Source organism: Ursus americanus, chromosome 17, assembly GCF_024610735.1.
Source record: "Ursus americanus isolate L20-20 chromosome 17, mUrsAme1.1.p, whole genome shotgun sequence".
Lineage (NCBI taxonomy): Eukaryota > Metazoa > Chordata > Mammalia > Carnivora > Ursidae > Ursus > Ursus americanus.
In genome coordinates this window covers 43,669,237-43,688,037 of record NC_142143.1, presented here as the reverse complement: position 1 = coordinate 43,688,037, position 18,801 = coordinate 43,669,237, and the positions used below count along the sequence as shown (strand labels likewise).

The following is an 18,801-nucleotide window of genomic DNA, read 5'->3' as shown; positions in this document are numbered from 1 at the left end:
TTTAAGTAGGTTCATTTGGGTCATGATAATCTAATTCCCACTAAAGTATTTGACTGTATTCTTATATTTGGCTAAAAATATGCACTCAACACCGGCAGAAATAAAGTTGTTATTTTTCACTCAGATTTTTATGTAAACAAATGAAATGGTTGTTTATTCACTTATTCACTCAACAAATGTTTGAGTACTTACTCTCTCCCAGGTGGTCTCTTCTTGGTTCTGAAGATAACAAGATAAAAGGGGAACTTTTTAGGAAGGAGGACAAGATAGCTAGACACTGATTAAGTAAAAAAATTAGGGAATAGTTTTTATTGTGAGAATAATCATTAAAAGATAGACCTTAAAAAAGTAACTGCTTTTGCTAAGTATGAATAAGTAGGCAGTTTGGGATTTAGAAGTAACCCTAGCAATAGAAAAACCTTTTGCTGTTTTCCAGGGCAGCACTTTCTAGAACAAATTACACTCATTGGTATGATTTATTAATCATATAAGTAGATTAAAATGTCAGCTAATATTTAAATATTGTGAGCTTTAAAACTTAGCTATCGAATATTTTCTCTTGGACTAGTGTGGCTCTGCACACTTCAAGAAATATTTTTTTTATGTTTGTTTTGTTTTGTTTTGTTATGTTAGTCACCATACAGTACATCATTAGTTAAGAAGTATTTTTTTTGTGAAGGCAGGACCGCTAGACAGAAGAAAGCTGTTGTGGGCCATTCATCAGTGGAAAGTAAGCACTGCATATATTTGTGATATATGCAGATTGAATAAAGCCTGCAAATCATTTGTTTATCTGCAATTCAATCAGTAGCATTACCTTGCTGTGTAATATTCTGTTTTAACTAAATGAAAAGATTGGCTTAGAAAATATAAATTTTTCTTCCCAGAAAAAAATTTTTTTTTAATAATCGTAGAACACTGTTTTAGTTCTGATTTCCCCACTTTAAAAATGTGGCCCTTTTGCCCATTGTAAGGTGTTTTTATTCCTTATTTGAATTAATAATGCTAATGTTTTTTTCTTACTACATAGAAAATTAAAAAGGATCCTTATACAGCAACTATGGTAGGATTTTCCAAAGTCACAAACTACATTTTTGATAGTTTGAGAGGCAGTGATCCCTCTACACATCAACGACCGCCTTCAGAAATGGCAGATTTTCTTAGTGATGCTATTCCAGGTTTAAAGATAAATCAACAAGAAGAACCAGGATTTGAAGTCATCACAAGAGTGAGTGAAGATTTATATTAACATAGCTCTTACATTTTAACAGGAGAAATGCTTTTTAAACATGTACTGAATGCAATAGAAATAGAAACTCAATTTTGGTTATATCTGCCTCTTAAAATCCTTATAATTTTTTTGCTAACGTATCTAACAACTAATACTTGTTTTCCCACCAAATTCTTTGGTGGTTCTTCATCGATTACTACTTATACTTTCTGTTTATGAAGTTGGATCTCTTTTCTTTGACTACTTTTTGATGATAATGAGCAGGTTGGTTGTTTGAGTGTATAGCAGCGAGTGAATAGTGACCCTTACATATTGTTCCTAGTTCTGTTCCTAATTTATGTGTTTTCTCAGTAAGGACCAGAGGCACCTAGTCAGGACACTACTCTAGGGCTTTTATGCTCATGTGAATCTTTTCTTTTTAAGTAAGGTGGATCTTGGCCCTGAATTATGGCAAATCTTTCAATATGCTCAACAAGACTTCTGAATTTGCTACAGTTCTAGGCTGTACATAGTTAAACTATTATAAATATCTAAATTGTAATACTTAAAGGGCTTATCTTGCAAATGGCATTTTAAATTACCAACATCTGTTAATTGAATAAAAAACTGTAGAAAATACCAAGTGGAGCTAATGGATCATGAATCAATTCTGAGAGCTACAAATTTTAATTTGGAAGAAAAGCTAATTTTAGAATATGATTAGTGGAATAATACTGTCTTTTTAAATAATACAGCATACCATTTAATTTGAAGGGTCTTGTATGGAATTTACATGTCAAATGTTTTGTACTTACGTAATTGAAACTCAAAATAGCGAATGTATTCCTGTCTCTGAATTTATAACCTTGTTATGTGTATGTTTACTAGGAAGGAAAATGTATGGAATGCTATTAAAGTTTATAAACTAAACATTGGAGAAATATAGGAAGATATTAGAAATGTTAAAACTCATGCCTGAGTAATAAATAGTATTTTAATTAGGGTTTTCATGTACCTTGATTTAATTTCACCAGTTAAAAGTGTACTCTTTATTGCTTATCTTCTTCTTTTAGATTGATTTGGGAGAACGACCTGTTGTTCAAAGGAGAGAGCCAGTATCGCTGGAAGAATGGACTAAGAACATTGATTCCGAAGGAAGAATTTTAAATGTAGATAATATGAAGCAGATGATATTTAGAGGGGTAAATACCTTAATATGGAGGATATTTGACACTTGTGATATAGAAATTTTCTTTTTTGTGGGAGGTGTGGAGGTAGTCATGGAATGAACTTTTTGATGAATGATGCCTTAAAATCCCTGTAGGACAGTGTGAGGTCCTTGTTTTGTCCCTTAAGGTTGGTTGGGGACGTGGGGAGGGCATACCATTAAGCCTAGGGAAGAATAGTCTTCCTTACTTGCCGTTCTGTTGAAGGAGGCATGTATGTACCGTAGTTGTAGTTGCCTTATCTAATAAGGATTGGACTTAGAAAGACTAATTAGTCCTGCTGCCTTCTATATAATCTGTATATCCTGCATCGTTTAAGCTTTCTGGCAGCTGCTTAAATCTTCAGAGTCTGGAGGTAAAAAACAAGTTAGTTACTATTCACTAAATTGAGCTATTTTATGTATAAAATTATCTTTTAAATATTAGTCTCCCTGTATATTTATATGCAAGTTTTATGAACTTAAAGTATTGCGTTCTTTTTTACGAATGTGTTTAATATGCATGTTTTCTTTAGGGACTTAGTCATGCATTGAGAAAGCAAGCATGGAAATTTCTTTTGGGTTATTTTCCCTGGGACAGTACCAAGGAGGAAAGGACTCAATTACAAAAGCAAAAAACGTAAGTGAGGTCTTTTGTGTGTCCATCAAAGAAATTCAGATAACTCACCCATACAACTTAGTATAGAGCTTCTAGATGATTATTTTAAATAGATGAGGATATGTGAAAATAAATTTGTTTTCATCTATTTAACTGAAAAATTATGAGCTCTGTACTTATTCAGACTAGTCTTTTCAAACACTCACTGCGGTTGTGTTGGTGAATACGTAGAAAGATGGTAAAAAAATAAAATTGCACTTCCCTTGTAAAAACATTTTGCATACTTGAAAAATAACTAATTAGGTAGGGATTTTAAAATATATCATTCATATTTATTCATTTTTAAAATTTATTATGAAATTATAAAATGTCCCATAAGAAGTATATTTACCATTTAGGTTAATTACCTTTAAATTGTTTTCCTGGTGCTCTTGTAACATAAACTAGTCTTTCATTTTTTTTTGGAAGACTGTTTCTATTTTTTTTTTTTTTAAGATTTTATTTATTTATTTGACAGAGATAGAGACAGCCAGCGAGAGAGGGAGCACAAACAGGGGGAGTGGGATAGGAAGAAGCAGGCTCATATCCACGGAGCCTGATGTGGGGCTCGATCCCATAACTCCGGGATCACGCCCTGAGCCGAAGGCAGACGCTCAACCGCTATGCCACCCAGGTGCCCCGACTGTTTCTATTTTTAAGTAATTTCTCAGACTTGTAAAGAAACTTAGACCAACTTTCCAGGTACCCTTCTTACTCCCACTTCATCAGTCTACCCTGTGATTTAAAGCTCACGCTGATTGTGGAAGGAGCCGAGATGCCCTTCAACAGATGACTGGATTAAGAAGTTGTGGTCCATATATACAATGGAATATTACTCAGCTATCAGAAAGAACGAGTTCTCAACATTTGCTACAACATGGACAGCACTGGAGGAGATAATGCTAAGTGAAATAAGTCAAGCAGAGAAAGACAACTATCATATGATTTCTCTCATCTATGGAACATAAGAACTAGGATGATCGATAGGGGAAGAAAGGGATAAAGAAGGGGGGGTAATCAGAAGGGGGAATGAAACATGAGAGACTATGGACTATGAGAAACAAACTGAGGACTTCAGAGGGGAGGGGGGTGGGGGAATGGGATAGACCGGTGATGGGTAGTAAGGAGGGCACGTATTGCATGGTGCACTGGGTGTTATACACAACTAAGGAATCATCGAGCCTTACATCGGAAACCGGGGATGTACTGTATGGTGACTAACATAATATAATAAAAAATCATTTAAAAAAAAAAATAAAAAAAAAATAAAGCTCACGCTGAGGGGTGCCTGGATGGCTCAGTCGTTAAGCGTCTGCCTTTGTTTTTTGTTTTAATAATAATTTTTTATTATGTTATGTTAGTCACCATACAGTATATCCTTAGTTTCTGGTGTAGTGTTCCATGATTCGTTATTTGCGTATAACACCCAGTACACCATGCAATATGTGTCCTCCTTAATACCCATCACTGGCCTATCCCAGTCCCCCACCCCCCTCCCCTCTGAAGTCCTCAGTTTGTTTCCCAGAGTCCACAGTCTCTCATGGTTCATTCCCTCTTCTGTTTAACCCCCCCCTCATTCTTTCCTTCCTTCTCCTACCGATCTTCCTATTTCTTATGTTCCATAAAAGAGTGAAACCATATGATAATTGTCTTTCTCTGCTTGGCTTATTTCACTTAGCATAATCTCCTCCAGTCCTGTCCATGTGGCTGCAAATGCTGCAAATCAGAACGATCATTCTGACGGCTAAGATTCCATTGTATATATGGACCACATCTTAATCCAGTCATCTGTTGAAGGGCATCTCGGCTCCTTCCACAATTTAGCTATTGTGGACAATGCTGCTATGAACATTGGGGTGCATATGGCCCTTCTCTTCACTGCAGCCACTTTGGAAAACAGTTGTGGAGGTCCCTTAAGAAGTTAAAAATTGAGCTACCCTATGATCCAGCAATTGCACTACTGGGTATTTACCTCAAAGATACAGATGTAGTGAAGCGTCTGCCTTTGGCTCAGGTCATGATCCCAGCGTTCTGGGATTGAGCCCTGAGTCGGGCTCCCTGTTCAGCAGGAAGCCTGCTTCTCCCTCTCCCCTTGCTTGTGTTCCCTCTCTCGCTGCCTCTCTCTCAAATAAATTTAAAAAATCTTAAGAAAAAAAAAATCTCACGCAAAATCATTATGTGTATATTTAAACTTTCAGACAATCCTTTCTCTTTCAACATATTTGCCAATTCTTTTTTATTTTATTTTATTTGAGAAAGAGTGAGCGAGAGAGAGCACAAGCCAGGGGGGAGAGGCAGAGGGAGAACCAGACTTGGTTCTTGCTGAGCAGGGAGCCTGACGTGGGGCTTGATCCCAGGACCCTGGGATCATGACCTGAGCCAAAGGCAGATGCTTAGCTGACTGAGCCACCCAGGTGCCCCAATTGCCAGTTCTAAGACATTTCACATTAACAAGTTTGTGAATAAACTGGCTAGAAAATGGAAATCTTATGCCACATTAAAAAAACCCAGCAATTTGTAGATTTGTATTTGTAATTATTCAGAAGCTTAGTGATTAAAATATTTAATAACTAGAATAATTTTAGGTATCATATTAAGGATTGAGGTAAATGTTTTCTTAAAATCATACCTTAATTATTCTAGTAGTTTTAAACAAAGTTTATGGTATGTATAAGGTTATTTAATTTTTCCTTTGTTTTCACTTATGTATTGTAACTTTAAACATTTCACTATCATATTTATAACCTCACATCTCACTAGCATCATAAATGCTTTGATATATTGTTAATAGGAAAACCCAATCAGAATTTTTAAAAATACCATGTTCATAGGTTTTTTTTTGGTATAAAATTGTTTTCTGTAGTGACGAATACTTCAGGATGAAACTACAGTGGAAATCTGTCAGTGAAGAACAAGAGAAGAGGAATTCGAGGTTAAGAGATTACAGAAGTCTTATCGGTAATTTTTTCCTAATTTTGGAAATGCATGAGAGGGGTCTATAATGAAGTCTTGATAAAATTTAAGAAGTGAAGATAATATGCAGAGATAGGGCTCAAAAGAGAAATCAGAATTGGAGAGTACATTAGAATGTGTTTGATGTTCTTGGTTTTTCCTTTTCCAATAGGAATATGAATTCAGTCAGTATAAGTACTGAAATATTTCATTGCCAGTTCCAAAATGTGAATTTAAAAAAGGTTTATTTGCTTATGAAATTAATTTCATCAAAAAATTATTATCTCCATTATTACAAAAAGTTCGTTTTTATTAATAGAAAAATTAGGAACTATAGATCAGCAAAAAGAAAATAAAATTTAGCTTTGTTTCTGTCATCCAGAGATAATTATAATTAATAGACATTGGTTTATATCCCTCCAGACCATCTCTAAATATGCATATATTTCATTTTTTTAATAAATGACTTCAGATAATAAATTTTTGTCAGTGTTTGAGAATTGAATAACTCTTATCTAGGAATAACTATTTCATAAAAAAAGCGATGCTTGACAGAATTTTACATTAAAAGAATTAGACTTATTTCCAAAGAGTGAGTACTGGGTTATCAAGCTCTTATGATAAAGGCCAGGTTGGTATAAGTTATTGAAAGAATGCATATTTACTGCTCTCCGTGTCTCTAACTTTTTGTTGATAACCCCCGTTTTACAACAGAAAACTGAACCATTGAAAGCATAAATGACTTGTCCAAGATAACATGGTTAAGGGTAGTACCCGGTTTTAAGATTCTTAACTATCTTGTTAGCTAGCCTCTATATAATTTTAGGATAGCTTTGGATAGTAGTGGAACTTATTTTTAAAATTCTGATAATTGCTTTTGGATTTATTTATAGCTTCATAAATAAAGACAGGGGATGTTTTTACCACCATGTTCAGTACCACCTTCCCATGGAAGAGGAAAATCTCTAAATTATAGTTAGAAAGTGCAACATAGGGGCGCCTGGGTGGCTCAGTCGTTAAGCGTCTCCCTGTGGCTCAGGGCGTGATCCCAGAGTCCTGGGATCAAGCCCTGCATCAGGCTCCCCGCTCCGCTGGGAAGCCTGCTTCTTCCTCTCCTACTCCTCCTGCTTGTGTTTCCTTCCTCGCTGGCTGTCTCTCTCTCTCTGTCAAATAAATAAATAAAATCTTTAAAAAAAAAACAACAACAAAGTGCAACATAGCCAGTTTGGTAGCTTTTTCTTTTATTTTTTTAAAGATTTTATTTATTTGAGAGAAAGAGCACAAGTCGGGGGGCTCAAGGAGGCAGAGGGAGAGGGAGAAGCAGACTCCCTACTGAGAAGGAGCCCAATGAGGGGCTCCATCCCAGGACCCTGGGATCATGACCTGAACTGAAGGCAGACACGTAAGTGACTAAGCCACCCAGGCACCACCCCTTTTTAAAAGATTTTTATTTTAGAGAGAGCAGGAGCAAGAGAGGAGTGGCAGGAGGAAAGAAAGAATCCTGAAGCAGACTTCCTGCTGAGCTCAGGGCCATTGTGGGGCTTGATCTCACACCCTGAGATCATGACCTGAGCCAAAATCAAGAGTCAGTCGCTTAACAAACTGAGCCATCCAGGGGCCCCAATTCGGTAGCATTTGTAGACTTATAAAGACAAATTATGAGTTTTTTAAAATTTAAATTCAATCAATTAACGTATAGTATATTAGTTTCAGAGGTAGAGTTCAGTGATTCATCAGTCTTATATAACACCCATTGCTCATTATATCACTTGCCCTCCTTAATGCCCATCAGCCAGCTATCCCATCCCCCTGCCCCCCCCCCAGCCACCCTCAGTTTGTGTCTTGTGATTAAGAGTCTCTGATGGTTTGTCTCCCTTTCTGATGTTATCTTGTTTTTTTTCCCCTCCCAATGAGATCTTTTTGGTGATAGTACTTTTGATTGTAAAGTTCTTATTTATTCATGTAAGTAATCTCTATACCCAATGTGAGGCTTGAACTCATAACCTTGAGATCAAGAGTTGGATGGTCCTCTAACTGATCCTGCCAGGTACCCCAGTACTTTTGATTGTAAAAGAACTTTATTTTTCTGAAAAATAAATTATACCAGAATAAACTGTTTCTTTCTTCGGGTTAAGGCAAAAGGTTGGGAATCTTGAGGCATGGGATTATGTGAAGTTTCCAACTGAAGTCTGCTCTTTTCACTTTCAATAGGGAAAATGGTAATGGACTTTTTTCTTTCTTGGACATAAGATATTTGAACTGGAAGGGATGTTACATATTAAGTAATTCAGTATTTTAAGCCTTTTCTTTTTCTTTTTTTAAAAGTTTTGATTTATTTATTCATTTAAGTAATCTCTACACCCAACGTGGGGCTCAAACTTAATGACCAGAGATCAAAAGTTGCATGTTCCCCCTGACTGAGCCAGCCAGGCACCCCTCAAGCCTTTTCTTTCCACATGCTGTATCATCTTCCCCCTTTTTTTTTTTTTTTTAAATCAGGCAGCAGTGATAATGGCTCTGATATTCTCAATCTGTTTTGTGTCCTGTTCTCACTTTTCCAGGAATTTGGTGGAAAAATGTAGATGTTTTAAATCCCCATAATATAATTTGAATTGAGCCATACTTTAGTCCAGTTTTTTCATTGTTAGCAGATAACACAGTCATCTGTGTAGTTAGTTTCATAGCCCAGACTCATTCATAATTAGATCTAATTCCTAATTCAGTAGCCTTTGAACTGTACCATGCTTTCTGTCAGTAGAAGTATATATAATAAGTTGGTTTTGAAACATTTTTTTTCTACAATAGTTTTTCTCAAAAGTATTTTTTAGGAAAGATTACCAGAAGCTTTTTTCTGTTTGTTTTCTTTGGTATAAATTTGCTTTACTAGAAAATACACAGGTAAGCTAAAGATCTTGTGGTTAGTGCCAAGAAGTTGGATTTTATTTTAAGTGTGAAGAGAAACTGTTGGATCATTTTAAGTAAGACCATTTTATTTATATTTTAAAATTAGTATTTCTGCTCTATGGAAAATGGATTGAATCAAGGTAAGAGTAGGAACAAGGAGACCAATAAGTGGGAACAACTATAAGCAAAAGATGATAGTAGTGGAGATGTAGAGAAGTAAATGCATTCAGCTTACATTTTGGTGATAGAATTGGTAAGACTTTTTTGGTGTAATGAATGTAGGGTATGAAGAGGAAAGAGAGAATTTAGGATGGGACTACATTTCTTGACTTGAGAAATTGGCCATTTGGTGGTTCCGTTTATGGAGATGAGGAGAATGGGTATGGTGAAATTGAATTAAGTGTTACTTATATATTCCTTAAGGTGAGACATACAAATGGAAAGTCAAGTGGCTAGTTGAATAGTCTGGAGCAGTCTGGTTAGGAGATACAAATTTGGGTATTACTAGTATAAATATCTATGGGAATAGATAACATCACCTGGGGGAAAAAAGAGGCAGATAAGAAGGCCCAGGAATCCCAGTCTTGAGAGTAGTGGTTCCTAACTTTGGCTGTATGCTAGAATCACCAGGAATCTTTTTGAAAATCACGTTCATTATTTTAAACATTCATACATTCATTCAATAAATATTTACTTAGTGCCTCTTATGTACTAGGCTCTGGGGATTTATTAGTGAACAAATAGACAAAATACTTACCCTCAAGGAGCTTTTATTCTTGTGGGGAAGAACAGATGGTAAACAAGATTAAGTAACTTTTGTGGCATGTTAGTGAGAAGTGCTAAATAGAAAAATAAGGCAGCCAAGATGGTTAGGAAGTTTATGTGTGATGTTGCAGTTTTAACTTGGGTGACCCGAGAAAGCTTTTACTGAAAAGGTGATATTCGAGTAGAAACTTAAAGGGGGAAGGCTGAGCTATGCCGGTATCCAGGTAAGGGGCATTCCAAGTAGAAAGGAATAATGTATGTTAGACTTGTTTTCACCCCAGGGTCTCTGCATGTTTGAAGTATAGCAGGGAGGTAAATGTGGTTATAATGAGTTGGAATAGAATACAGAAACGTATGAAGTCAGAGAAACAGTGGAGGAATAGGTACAGATCACATAGAGCCTTGTAGTTCATTGTAAAGACTTGAGCTTTTCCTCTGAGTGTGATGGAAAAGCCACTCGAGGATTTTCAGCAGGAGAGTTATATGATCTGACTTTTAAACAAATCACTCTGGCTTCTCTCTGGAGAATAGCTGTGGGGGGCAAGGGAGGGAATATAAAGATCATGTGAGGCTATTGCTCTAATTCAGGCGAGAGATGATGGTTTCTTGATACAGAGGGCTAGCAATTGAGTGACTGAGATTTGACTTGAAGAAACAGAGTGTATGCCATGCAGCTATCTGGACGAAGGGCATTCTGAGTGGAGGGGAACGCCATGGTCTAGACTTGTTTCTGTCTCAGGGCCTCCATATGTTTGAAGAAGAGCAAGGAGGAGACCGGTGTGGCTGGAGTGAAGTGAATGGTTGGGAGAGCTCAGTGTTGGTTTCTGTATGCATTTTGAAAGCTTAACATATATATATATGTGTGTGTGTGTGTGTGTGTGTGTGTGTTTATCAGTGTCAGACAAGAGAAGCAAAGACTCAAGAGTGACTCCCAGAGTTTTTAAAGTGAGTAACTGGAGGAATGGAGTTGTGGGTTTTTTATTAAGACATGGAAAACTATAAGAGAAGCAAATTTGGAAAGGAATATTTGGAACTTAGTTTTGGACGTGTTTAAGTGTGAGAATGCCTAATGGATGTCTCTGTATTAATGTGTAGAGTAGGAGGTAGCTACATAGGGCTGGAATTCAGGGGAGAGATAGGGCTGGAGATAGAAATTTAGAGGTCATCAGCATATAGATGGTGGGGACTGGATGACACATTGCCAAAGGAGTGATGTATTTAGAAAAGTAGGGGTCCAAGAACTAAGCCCTGAGGTACTTTAACTTGTAAGTAGGAACAATTAGGAGAAATCTGCAAAAGAGACTCAGAAGAGAGCCAGAGAAAAAAGAGGAAATCCTGAGAGTTTGTCCTTGAAGTCGAGTGAAGAAAGTATTTACAGAAGGAGTGACTAGGATATCAAGTGAGCTGAAGACTTGGATTCACCATTGCACAAGGTAATAAGGAGATCACTGGAGATTTTGATTAGAAAGGAGTTTTAGTGGAGTGGTGGAAGTGACAACCTGATTGGAGTGAGTTTAGGAAGAAACAGGAGGAGTGGACTTGGAGACAATATATATAGCTCTTTTAAGAAGTTTTGCTCTAAACAGATGGAGACAAAATGGGCTGCCATTAGAGGGGAAAATGAGGTTAAGTAAGGTTTTTATGAAGATGAGAGAAACAACAGTATGGTTGAAAGCTAGGTGAGAATGGATCAAATAGGAAGAAAAACTCATGAAACTAGAGAGGGAGACAGGAATTAACTAGGGCAGTATCCTTGGGTAGCCACTAGAGGGTGGATGTCATGCACTTAGAGGAGGGGTTGGACTTCACCACCATCATGGAAGCTCATTTAGAGTGATAGGAGGAGAGAAGGGGACTGTGTGAATACAAATGCAGTTATGTGGTTAAAATAGCAAGATCCTGTGGAAGTTCTCCTTGGATAACTTCCGTTTTCTTAGAAATAGGAAGCAAGGTCCTTATCTGAGAGCTAGAGTTGGGAGGAGATATCATATTGGAGGCTTGAGGACAAAGGAGAAGATATAAAATAGATGAATGGGGACAAGGCATGGATGAAGGAAATAAAGCACAACTGCCAGGCACATTAGGGGCCCAGTTGAGGTTAGTGATGGCGAATGTAAGATGGAGTCCGTTGGCATGGTTGTGTTTTCTTCAGTCTTCTTTAGCTATATCAAGTTAGATGGAGAGTTGGATTTAATGAGGGCTCTTTATTTTCTAAACTGTAAGTACTAATTTTCTTTCTAGATACAGTTTCTATACGTACTTTCCTTATAAAATACTTTACATATCATTTTTGATCCCTTTTTGTTTTCTGCCCGTCATGTCACTTCTAAATATACAAGAGGAAAGAAATGCAGATAATTCATGAGGGTACAAATAATTTTTACCATGTTTAAAACCCCTATTAAGGCAAATACTCTATATTGTCACTATGACTATGTCAGTTGTGCTTAATAAAAAAATAAACTTACGTACCCATTTACCAACACTGATTTGAGAATGAAACATTTTGATGTTTTTCATTTTTTATTTTCATTTTTAAGATCTTATTTGAGAGAGAGGATGAGCGGGGGCGGGGGGGGGGGTGAGAAGGGAGAAGCAGACTCCCCACAGAGCAGGGAGCCCGACACAGGGCTCTATCCTAGGACCCTGAGATCATGACCTGAGCCAAAGGCAGATGCTTAACCAACCGAATCACCCATGTGCTGCCATTTTGATGTTTTTAAATGAAATTTTACATTTATTATGCTTTTTTTGGTATTACTTTATTTGTTTGAAAAACGTATCCACAATTTTATAGATATGTACTTGCTTTTATTAAATTTAATATAGTGTATTTTAATAGAAAGCTATAATATTGTTCTCATATTTTTTTAAATGTCCTTACAGAATCTAAACTCATGTCATCTTATTTCGTTAGATTCTACTCTGTTGTAAAATACCTCCCCATTTCTTCACAAGTACAGGTTTACCCTGCTATCTGAAAGTAGGGTGTTCTGTGAGACCTTTCATGAGTCTGAATGGTATAAAGCAATAAATAATAACTGTTAACTTATTTGGAAGATTTTTTAAGCATTCCCAGACCCAAAAAATAACCTCTTTTAGGCTTTTTGCTAACAGATCAATCAAGATACAGCACAGTTGCCCACAGACACATTTCAAAGCTATGGTGGCTTGATGCTGAGACTCTGAGTGTAGGTCCTGGGGAAGGAGTGTGGTGTGGGCACCTCTAACTGCCCAGGGCGAGTGCTGCCTCCGTAACAGTTCACTGCAAAACAAACTCTGAATGCTATTTTCACTTTTCATTGTTTTTTTTGTAAAAGTGAAAATCTTTGGATTTCTTTTGGTTAGTGAAAACAGGTACTGATGTACGTCTTTTGTAAAAGTGAAGTGGTGTAATGCAAACTTTTGAAAAGCAGGAGTACCTGTATTGAGAATGTTTTCAATTTATTCGTTTTCATGGGTGAAGCGGGGGGAGATCTCGGTCAGTTACAACTTTTAAACAGAATTGATTATAGAGTAGATTAAACACTTTGAGTTTCTTTAAAATATTTCTTCCTAATTTACTGAGGGATTCGTTTGGGGAATACCTTTTTAATTGCAAAGCCTTCCACAATAAGCTGCATTTAGTAGGTATCAGGGTTTCTGGATTGAATTGTCAGTACAGCTTGGGATACACCCATGGCGATGTTTCCAAACCTGTTTTTAATGTCATGAAATCATTTCTAGCATAATATGGGTTTTCATTTTTTCAAAATTTAACTAAATTGTTTATACTAATATATAAACTGAGTAATGTATAAGAATGGAAGTAGTTTGTCCTGAAGATGATTGTGGAACATGACAAAGAAGGTGATAATGAATGAAGCAAATATGAATCAAGCAAATCTCTTTGATTACAGTCGATTGTGTAGTAGCTTTTTTTTTTATTACTGTTTTCAAATAATACTGCCTGTCACATGCATTCATGACTGGCATTTTTATTGCTAACTAATATGAATTATTGGTGTTGCTTTTAATTAAATAAGTGTTTTCTATTAAAAATTTCTGTGTCTAGATAAGAATTGAAAAATATTTGAAAATATACCCATGAGGAAGTAGACTGATTTTTGAAAAATATTCTAAAATCTTACATTTATTGCATATCTGAAATGGAATTTGATGAATTTTTTCATTAAGTAAAAGGTTAGCAAGAGAGTGAAATTAATAGCAAGAAAAATAATTTTGTTCTTTTAAGATGTAAGCTTTATAAAAATCTGTTTTCTGAAAAGTTTTCAAATATATGATGATTTTCCTCCTCAGAAAAAGATGTTAACAGAACAGATCGAACAAACAAGTTTTATGAAGGCCAAGATAATCCAGGGTTGATTTTGCTTCATGACATTTTGATGACCTACTGTATGTATGATTTTGATTTAGGTAAGTTCTCTTCTAATATCCTAATTTTAAAAGATTTATATATATTTATTTTAGAATTTAAATTTATTAACCTGTTAGACATAAGTAACCACTCTGTGGGCTAGTTTCTATAGGGATTGTTCTATTGAGCTGGGAACTTGGAAAGCTGTGATTCCCAGATTGTGCACTGAAGAGCACTGGGTTGCCATGGCATACTTGTGGGGCAATGTGGGATATTTTTAAATTTTTGAGAAAGATAGTGACATCTGTAAGGGTGCTGCTCTCAGTCTTTGCTGAAGTAGTTCAGAGTTTCAACATCAGATCTCCACATTCCTCCTGAAGAAGTTACAGTTTTACAAAGCAGGGCTTTTGGCCTTGTCGTGATAGGCAAGTATTGTGCAAAAATAGATGAGGGACAGGAAATGAGGATGGTGGTATCCGGTTGGATTCCAAGGTTTGAGAAGTAGTGCAGTGCCCAACAGGTGCTAAGTTCATAGGACATAAATAGTTATTAAGTTGTTTGGATCCAAGTACTTAATAAATGGAAATGTTAGTTATTTCTTTGAGCCTAGGGAAAATTACTAAGACATAATGGAGTCTGAACTGACAAAGTTTGGGAAACTTTGTTTGAAATGCTTTCCTGCCTTGTGAAGGAAAATACTGATGTAATGATATCTTGGACAAGCCATGTGGATAAATATTATCTAGACCATGTAGAACTTTACTCTTTTTTCTTGGTAACTGTGTTTCTTACCAAAATGGGTTGGCAAGATGGGCTGATAGGGGCAGTAGCGGATAGCGTGAGGAACGGTTAAGGGGTAGAAAATATAAGGAATTAATATTTTAAGAGGTAAGAGAACTTGGGCTGTTTCCTTAAAGGAAATTCTCTATGCATCAACCTTTGTATAAGTAATGGAAAAGTTTGAGTTATCTACCATGTGAGTGATTCCCAAGTAGACAATAATGCAGACAGATGTTTTCTAGATTATTTTAATAGAGCTTGAGACAGCTTTTGGAGAAGGTAAGTGAATAGTTAGCATATTAAACCTAAATGAACCTTGAATTATGATACATTTTCCTCATCGTTTGTATCTATATGAATTCCTCTTCTTTTATATGTTAGGGGAAGCTGTAAACTCTTTTGTGGATCTTGAGGCATCAGCCTCTTTGGTGACAGTAAATTGAAAACCACAGCTTTCTCTTTAAAATGTAAAATTTAGCCAGTCCTATCTATCACACCTCATTTGAAACATATTAGTAGAGTGCTTTTCAGGTTAAAGCACTGTAATACTTGATTTTGAGTCATTACTAATAGCAGCCTTTTGAAGAAGTGGGGAAATAATGCCAATTTTATGAGTAAGGTTTTATTGTTCTAGAGAGTGACTCAAGGTTGCCCAAGTAGTAAATATTGGACTGGGGTAGAGACCCAGGTCTTTATTTCAGGCTGGCATTTTTACCTCTATGTACCCACCATGCTGACCCATTGCCATTTTGCTACAGGTACTAGGACCATTGTCTTAGGGAGCAAGAGGCATTGCCTTGTACTTTCAGATGATAATTTTGAGATAGGAATTCATGCATATTCTTAGGAGCTCCTGAATGCTCAGTTTTTTCAGGGCATAGTGCCAGACCAGCTAACTGGGTAAATTGCTGTCTTCATTTATCTGTATTAATCTCTCATTCTTTCTAGTCAAATACTTAAGTTATCTGAAACATAGCCAAGGTTCCTGTTAAGAACTCTGGCCTTGTAAGGAGCCAACGTAGTTTTCATAAAGCCAGTGCATCATATTTCTTGTCTTTTACCATGGTAAAGTAACCTGGGCTGTAAATTTACTCTTGTAGGTAATTCTGTCATATCTATATGTACCATATAGATGAGGTACAGGTATATTTACATTGAATACAATCTCATTAATAGTGAGGAAGGAGACAGAAATTACCAAAAGCAGACAGAAGAACTCAAGGAAGAATAATTTTTCGTTAATTCAAAGACACTACACTTAGGATGTTTCTATGGGAGGTAATCTTTTTAAATGATGTGTGTACATAATGATGATCCTCAATAACTAATAAAACATTAAATTATACTCAGAATACTGTATGTAAGGAGGCAGAGAGTGTCTAATTTAAAAAAAAATTATTTCCAACTCCTAAGATTACTATTTTTACTTGATACAATAAGGGCTAAGCTTCAGTTAACCTGGAAATTGACCTATATGTGGGTGAAATTTTTCTTTTTAGTGGAAGAAAGTGTACACTACGATAAGGAGTTCATTTCTCCCACCTCCCCCCTGCAACAAATTTGCTATGAAAATAAGTGTAGGGAACTACTTGAGAAACTGTAGTGCTGATTAAGATGTGCGTCAGTCAGCACTACTGCAGGCTCTTAGTGTCACTGAGTGCTAATTTAAATAGCTTTAATCTTTCTTTAATTAAAAGGAATTTGTACATTAATTCCACCCCCGCAACCCATGACATACCCCAAAGAACATCATGTATAAAATAAAATAGATTAAAAGCAACTAGAGTATGAAGATTAATTTGACTACTGGCTTCAGCTAAGACTTGTATAAGAAATATGGTAGTGATCCCATATGAAAGCTGAAGACTTAAATGATTAAATTAGCTTCTTAGAAATTTTTATTCATTATAACTTTATAATAAAGCACTTTTTCCCCCAGACGAAAGGTGCTTTGTAAATCTTTTGAATAGCACACTTTGAAATATTTTTATTATGGACTATATGCAGTCAGACTCAGTAAAGTAATACTTTTTTGCATTTTGTTGAATTCAGATCAAATTTCCTTCATGCTTTAATTGGTTTAAGCTTTATATTTGTCATTTCTTTCACTGTGTCAGTGCCATGTAGAAAAATGCTGATAACAATTTAGTATTCTTTCCAACCTATTTATTCTTTTTTAAAGGATTTTATTTATATATTTGAGAGAGAGAGAAAGAGCGAGACAGGTCACAGAGGGAGAGGGAGAAGCAGACTTCCCACTGACCAGAGAGCCCAACGCCGGGCTCCATCTCAGAACCCTGGGATCATGACGTGAGCCTAAGGCAAGACAATCAATTGAGCCACCCACGCACCCCTGTTCTTTTTAATTAAAAGTGTTTTTTTTTTTTTATTAGGGTTAAATCCAGGGGAACAGAACCATTAAGGTTATGTATGTTTATATATTTTTATTTCTGTTTACATATATATTTTTTATGTATTTTAACATATATATACAGAGAAAGAAACAGATTCTTCTAAGGTGTTGGCTCACACAATTATGGAGACTGAGAAGTCTCACAGTCTGTTGTCTGCAAGTTGGAGACCCAGGAAAGCCTGAGATCGGGAGAGTCAGTGGTGTAGATGCCAGTTCAGGTCTGTAAGCATGAGCTCTATAGGCAGAAGAAGATCAATATCCCGGCTCAGAAAGCCAAGGCAGAGAGCATATTCAACCTTCCTCCATCTTTTTATTCTGTTCGGGTCCTCCATGGACTGGGCGGTACCCACCACATTGGGAGGGCCATCTACTTTCATCAGTTCATCAATTCAAATGCTAATTTCTTCTAGAAACACCTTCAGGACACTCATAGAAATTATGCTTAACCAGGCTTCTGAGCATCCTGAGGCCTACCCAAGTTGACAAATAAAACTAATCACTGTAAGTGTGCATGATTTTTTAAAAAGTCTGTGATAAATTTGTAGAAATTCTTACATTTAGATATCATGTCATATGCCATTTTTTCTGGCACTTGTCCCCAAATGTAATCCCTGGTACCGTAATAATGGAATATCCACCATAGCAACCCAAGTGTTCTTTTATGCTAATGTGAGTAGAGCCATACTTTTCCACAGGGTGTCATGTAGACATAGGTTGATAGGAACATAGCAGTAGATGATGGGGCAGAGGCTCAGAACAGATAGAGATAAATTTTTATTTGTAGGGAGATCCTGAGGTGATCTGAATTGTCTCTGTGTTATACCTCTAATCTGAGATTTCTCAAGAGACTCTGGCCTACATGCTTCCTGAGGTCATTTGTTAAAGTTTTATTCCAAAATAGGAAGAGAGATGTAGAATTGTGTATCATTTCTAGTAGAAATGTCCTCTTCCCCTTTAAAATAAATACTCTTTTAATGGCTTCAGTGCACATCAATTTTTGTGAATGATAAGAATATAAGCTTCGGACTTACACATGAAAGACTATATTTTCCATGACTTCAAGCTACCTTGGGGAAAAAAAAATCTCTATATAACTAACACATGTATAGAAGTTACCAAAGTTGAATAATAATATGTATGTAAAAAGGCATAGTATGAACTTTTGTCCCTTTGTTGGCTCAAGAATATGTGTCTTAGGGGTGCCTGGGTGGCTCAGTCATTAAGCGTCTGCCTTCGCCTCAGGGTGTGATCCCGGGGTCCTGGGATCGAGCCCCACATCGGGCTCCCTGCTCCGCTGGGAATCTCCTGCTTCCTATCCCACTCCCCCTGCTTGTGTTCCCCCTCTCACTGTCTCTCTCTCTCTGTCAAATAAGTAAAATTAAAAAAAAAAAAAAAAGAATGTGTGTCTTATGTCTGAAATCAGTTGTTAAACAGTTAAGGAAATTGAGAGTTTTGTAAGGTGGAACTAAAAAATAAGAACCTTGACATGTTAGGTGGAAAGCAAAACCAAGACTCTTTAAGTGAGGGGCCTGATTCTTTAACTTTCCAGTTTTTCTTT

At 36.3% G+C, this 18,801-nt stretch overlaps 1 protein-coding gene across 5 annotated transcripts in view; it reads left to right on the top strand.

The window, feature by feature from the left end:
• The window catches only part of TBC1D15 (TBC1 domain family member 15), a 76,842-nt gene that overhangs the window by 46,384 nt on the left and 11,657 nt on the right, over window positions 1-18,801 (top strand). For 3 of the 5 annotated variants that reach the window (XM_087868924.1, XM_045789570.2, XM_045789571.2), the window contains 6 exons: window positions 680-730; window positions 1,031-1,228; window positions 2,284-2,412; window positions 2,951-3,054; window positions 5,936-6,030; window positions 13,993-14,109. In XM_087868924.1, the coding sequence (XP_087725050.1) occupies window positions 680-730; window positions 1,031-1,228; window positions 2,284-2,412; window positions 2,951-3,054; window positions 5,936-6,030; window positions 13,993-14,109 (694 nt within the window). The remainder of the gene's footprint in view (window positions 1-679; window positions 731-1,030; window positions 1,229-2,283; window positions 2,413-2,950; window positions 3,055-5,935; window positions 6,031-13,992; window positions 14,110-18,801) is intronic. The other 2 variants (XM_087868925.1, XM_045789572.2) reach the window with 1 other exon arrangement.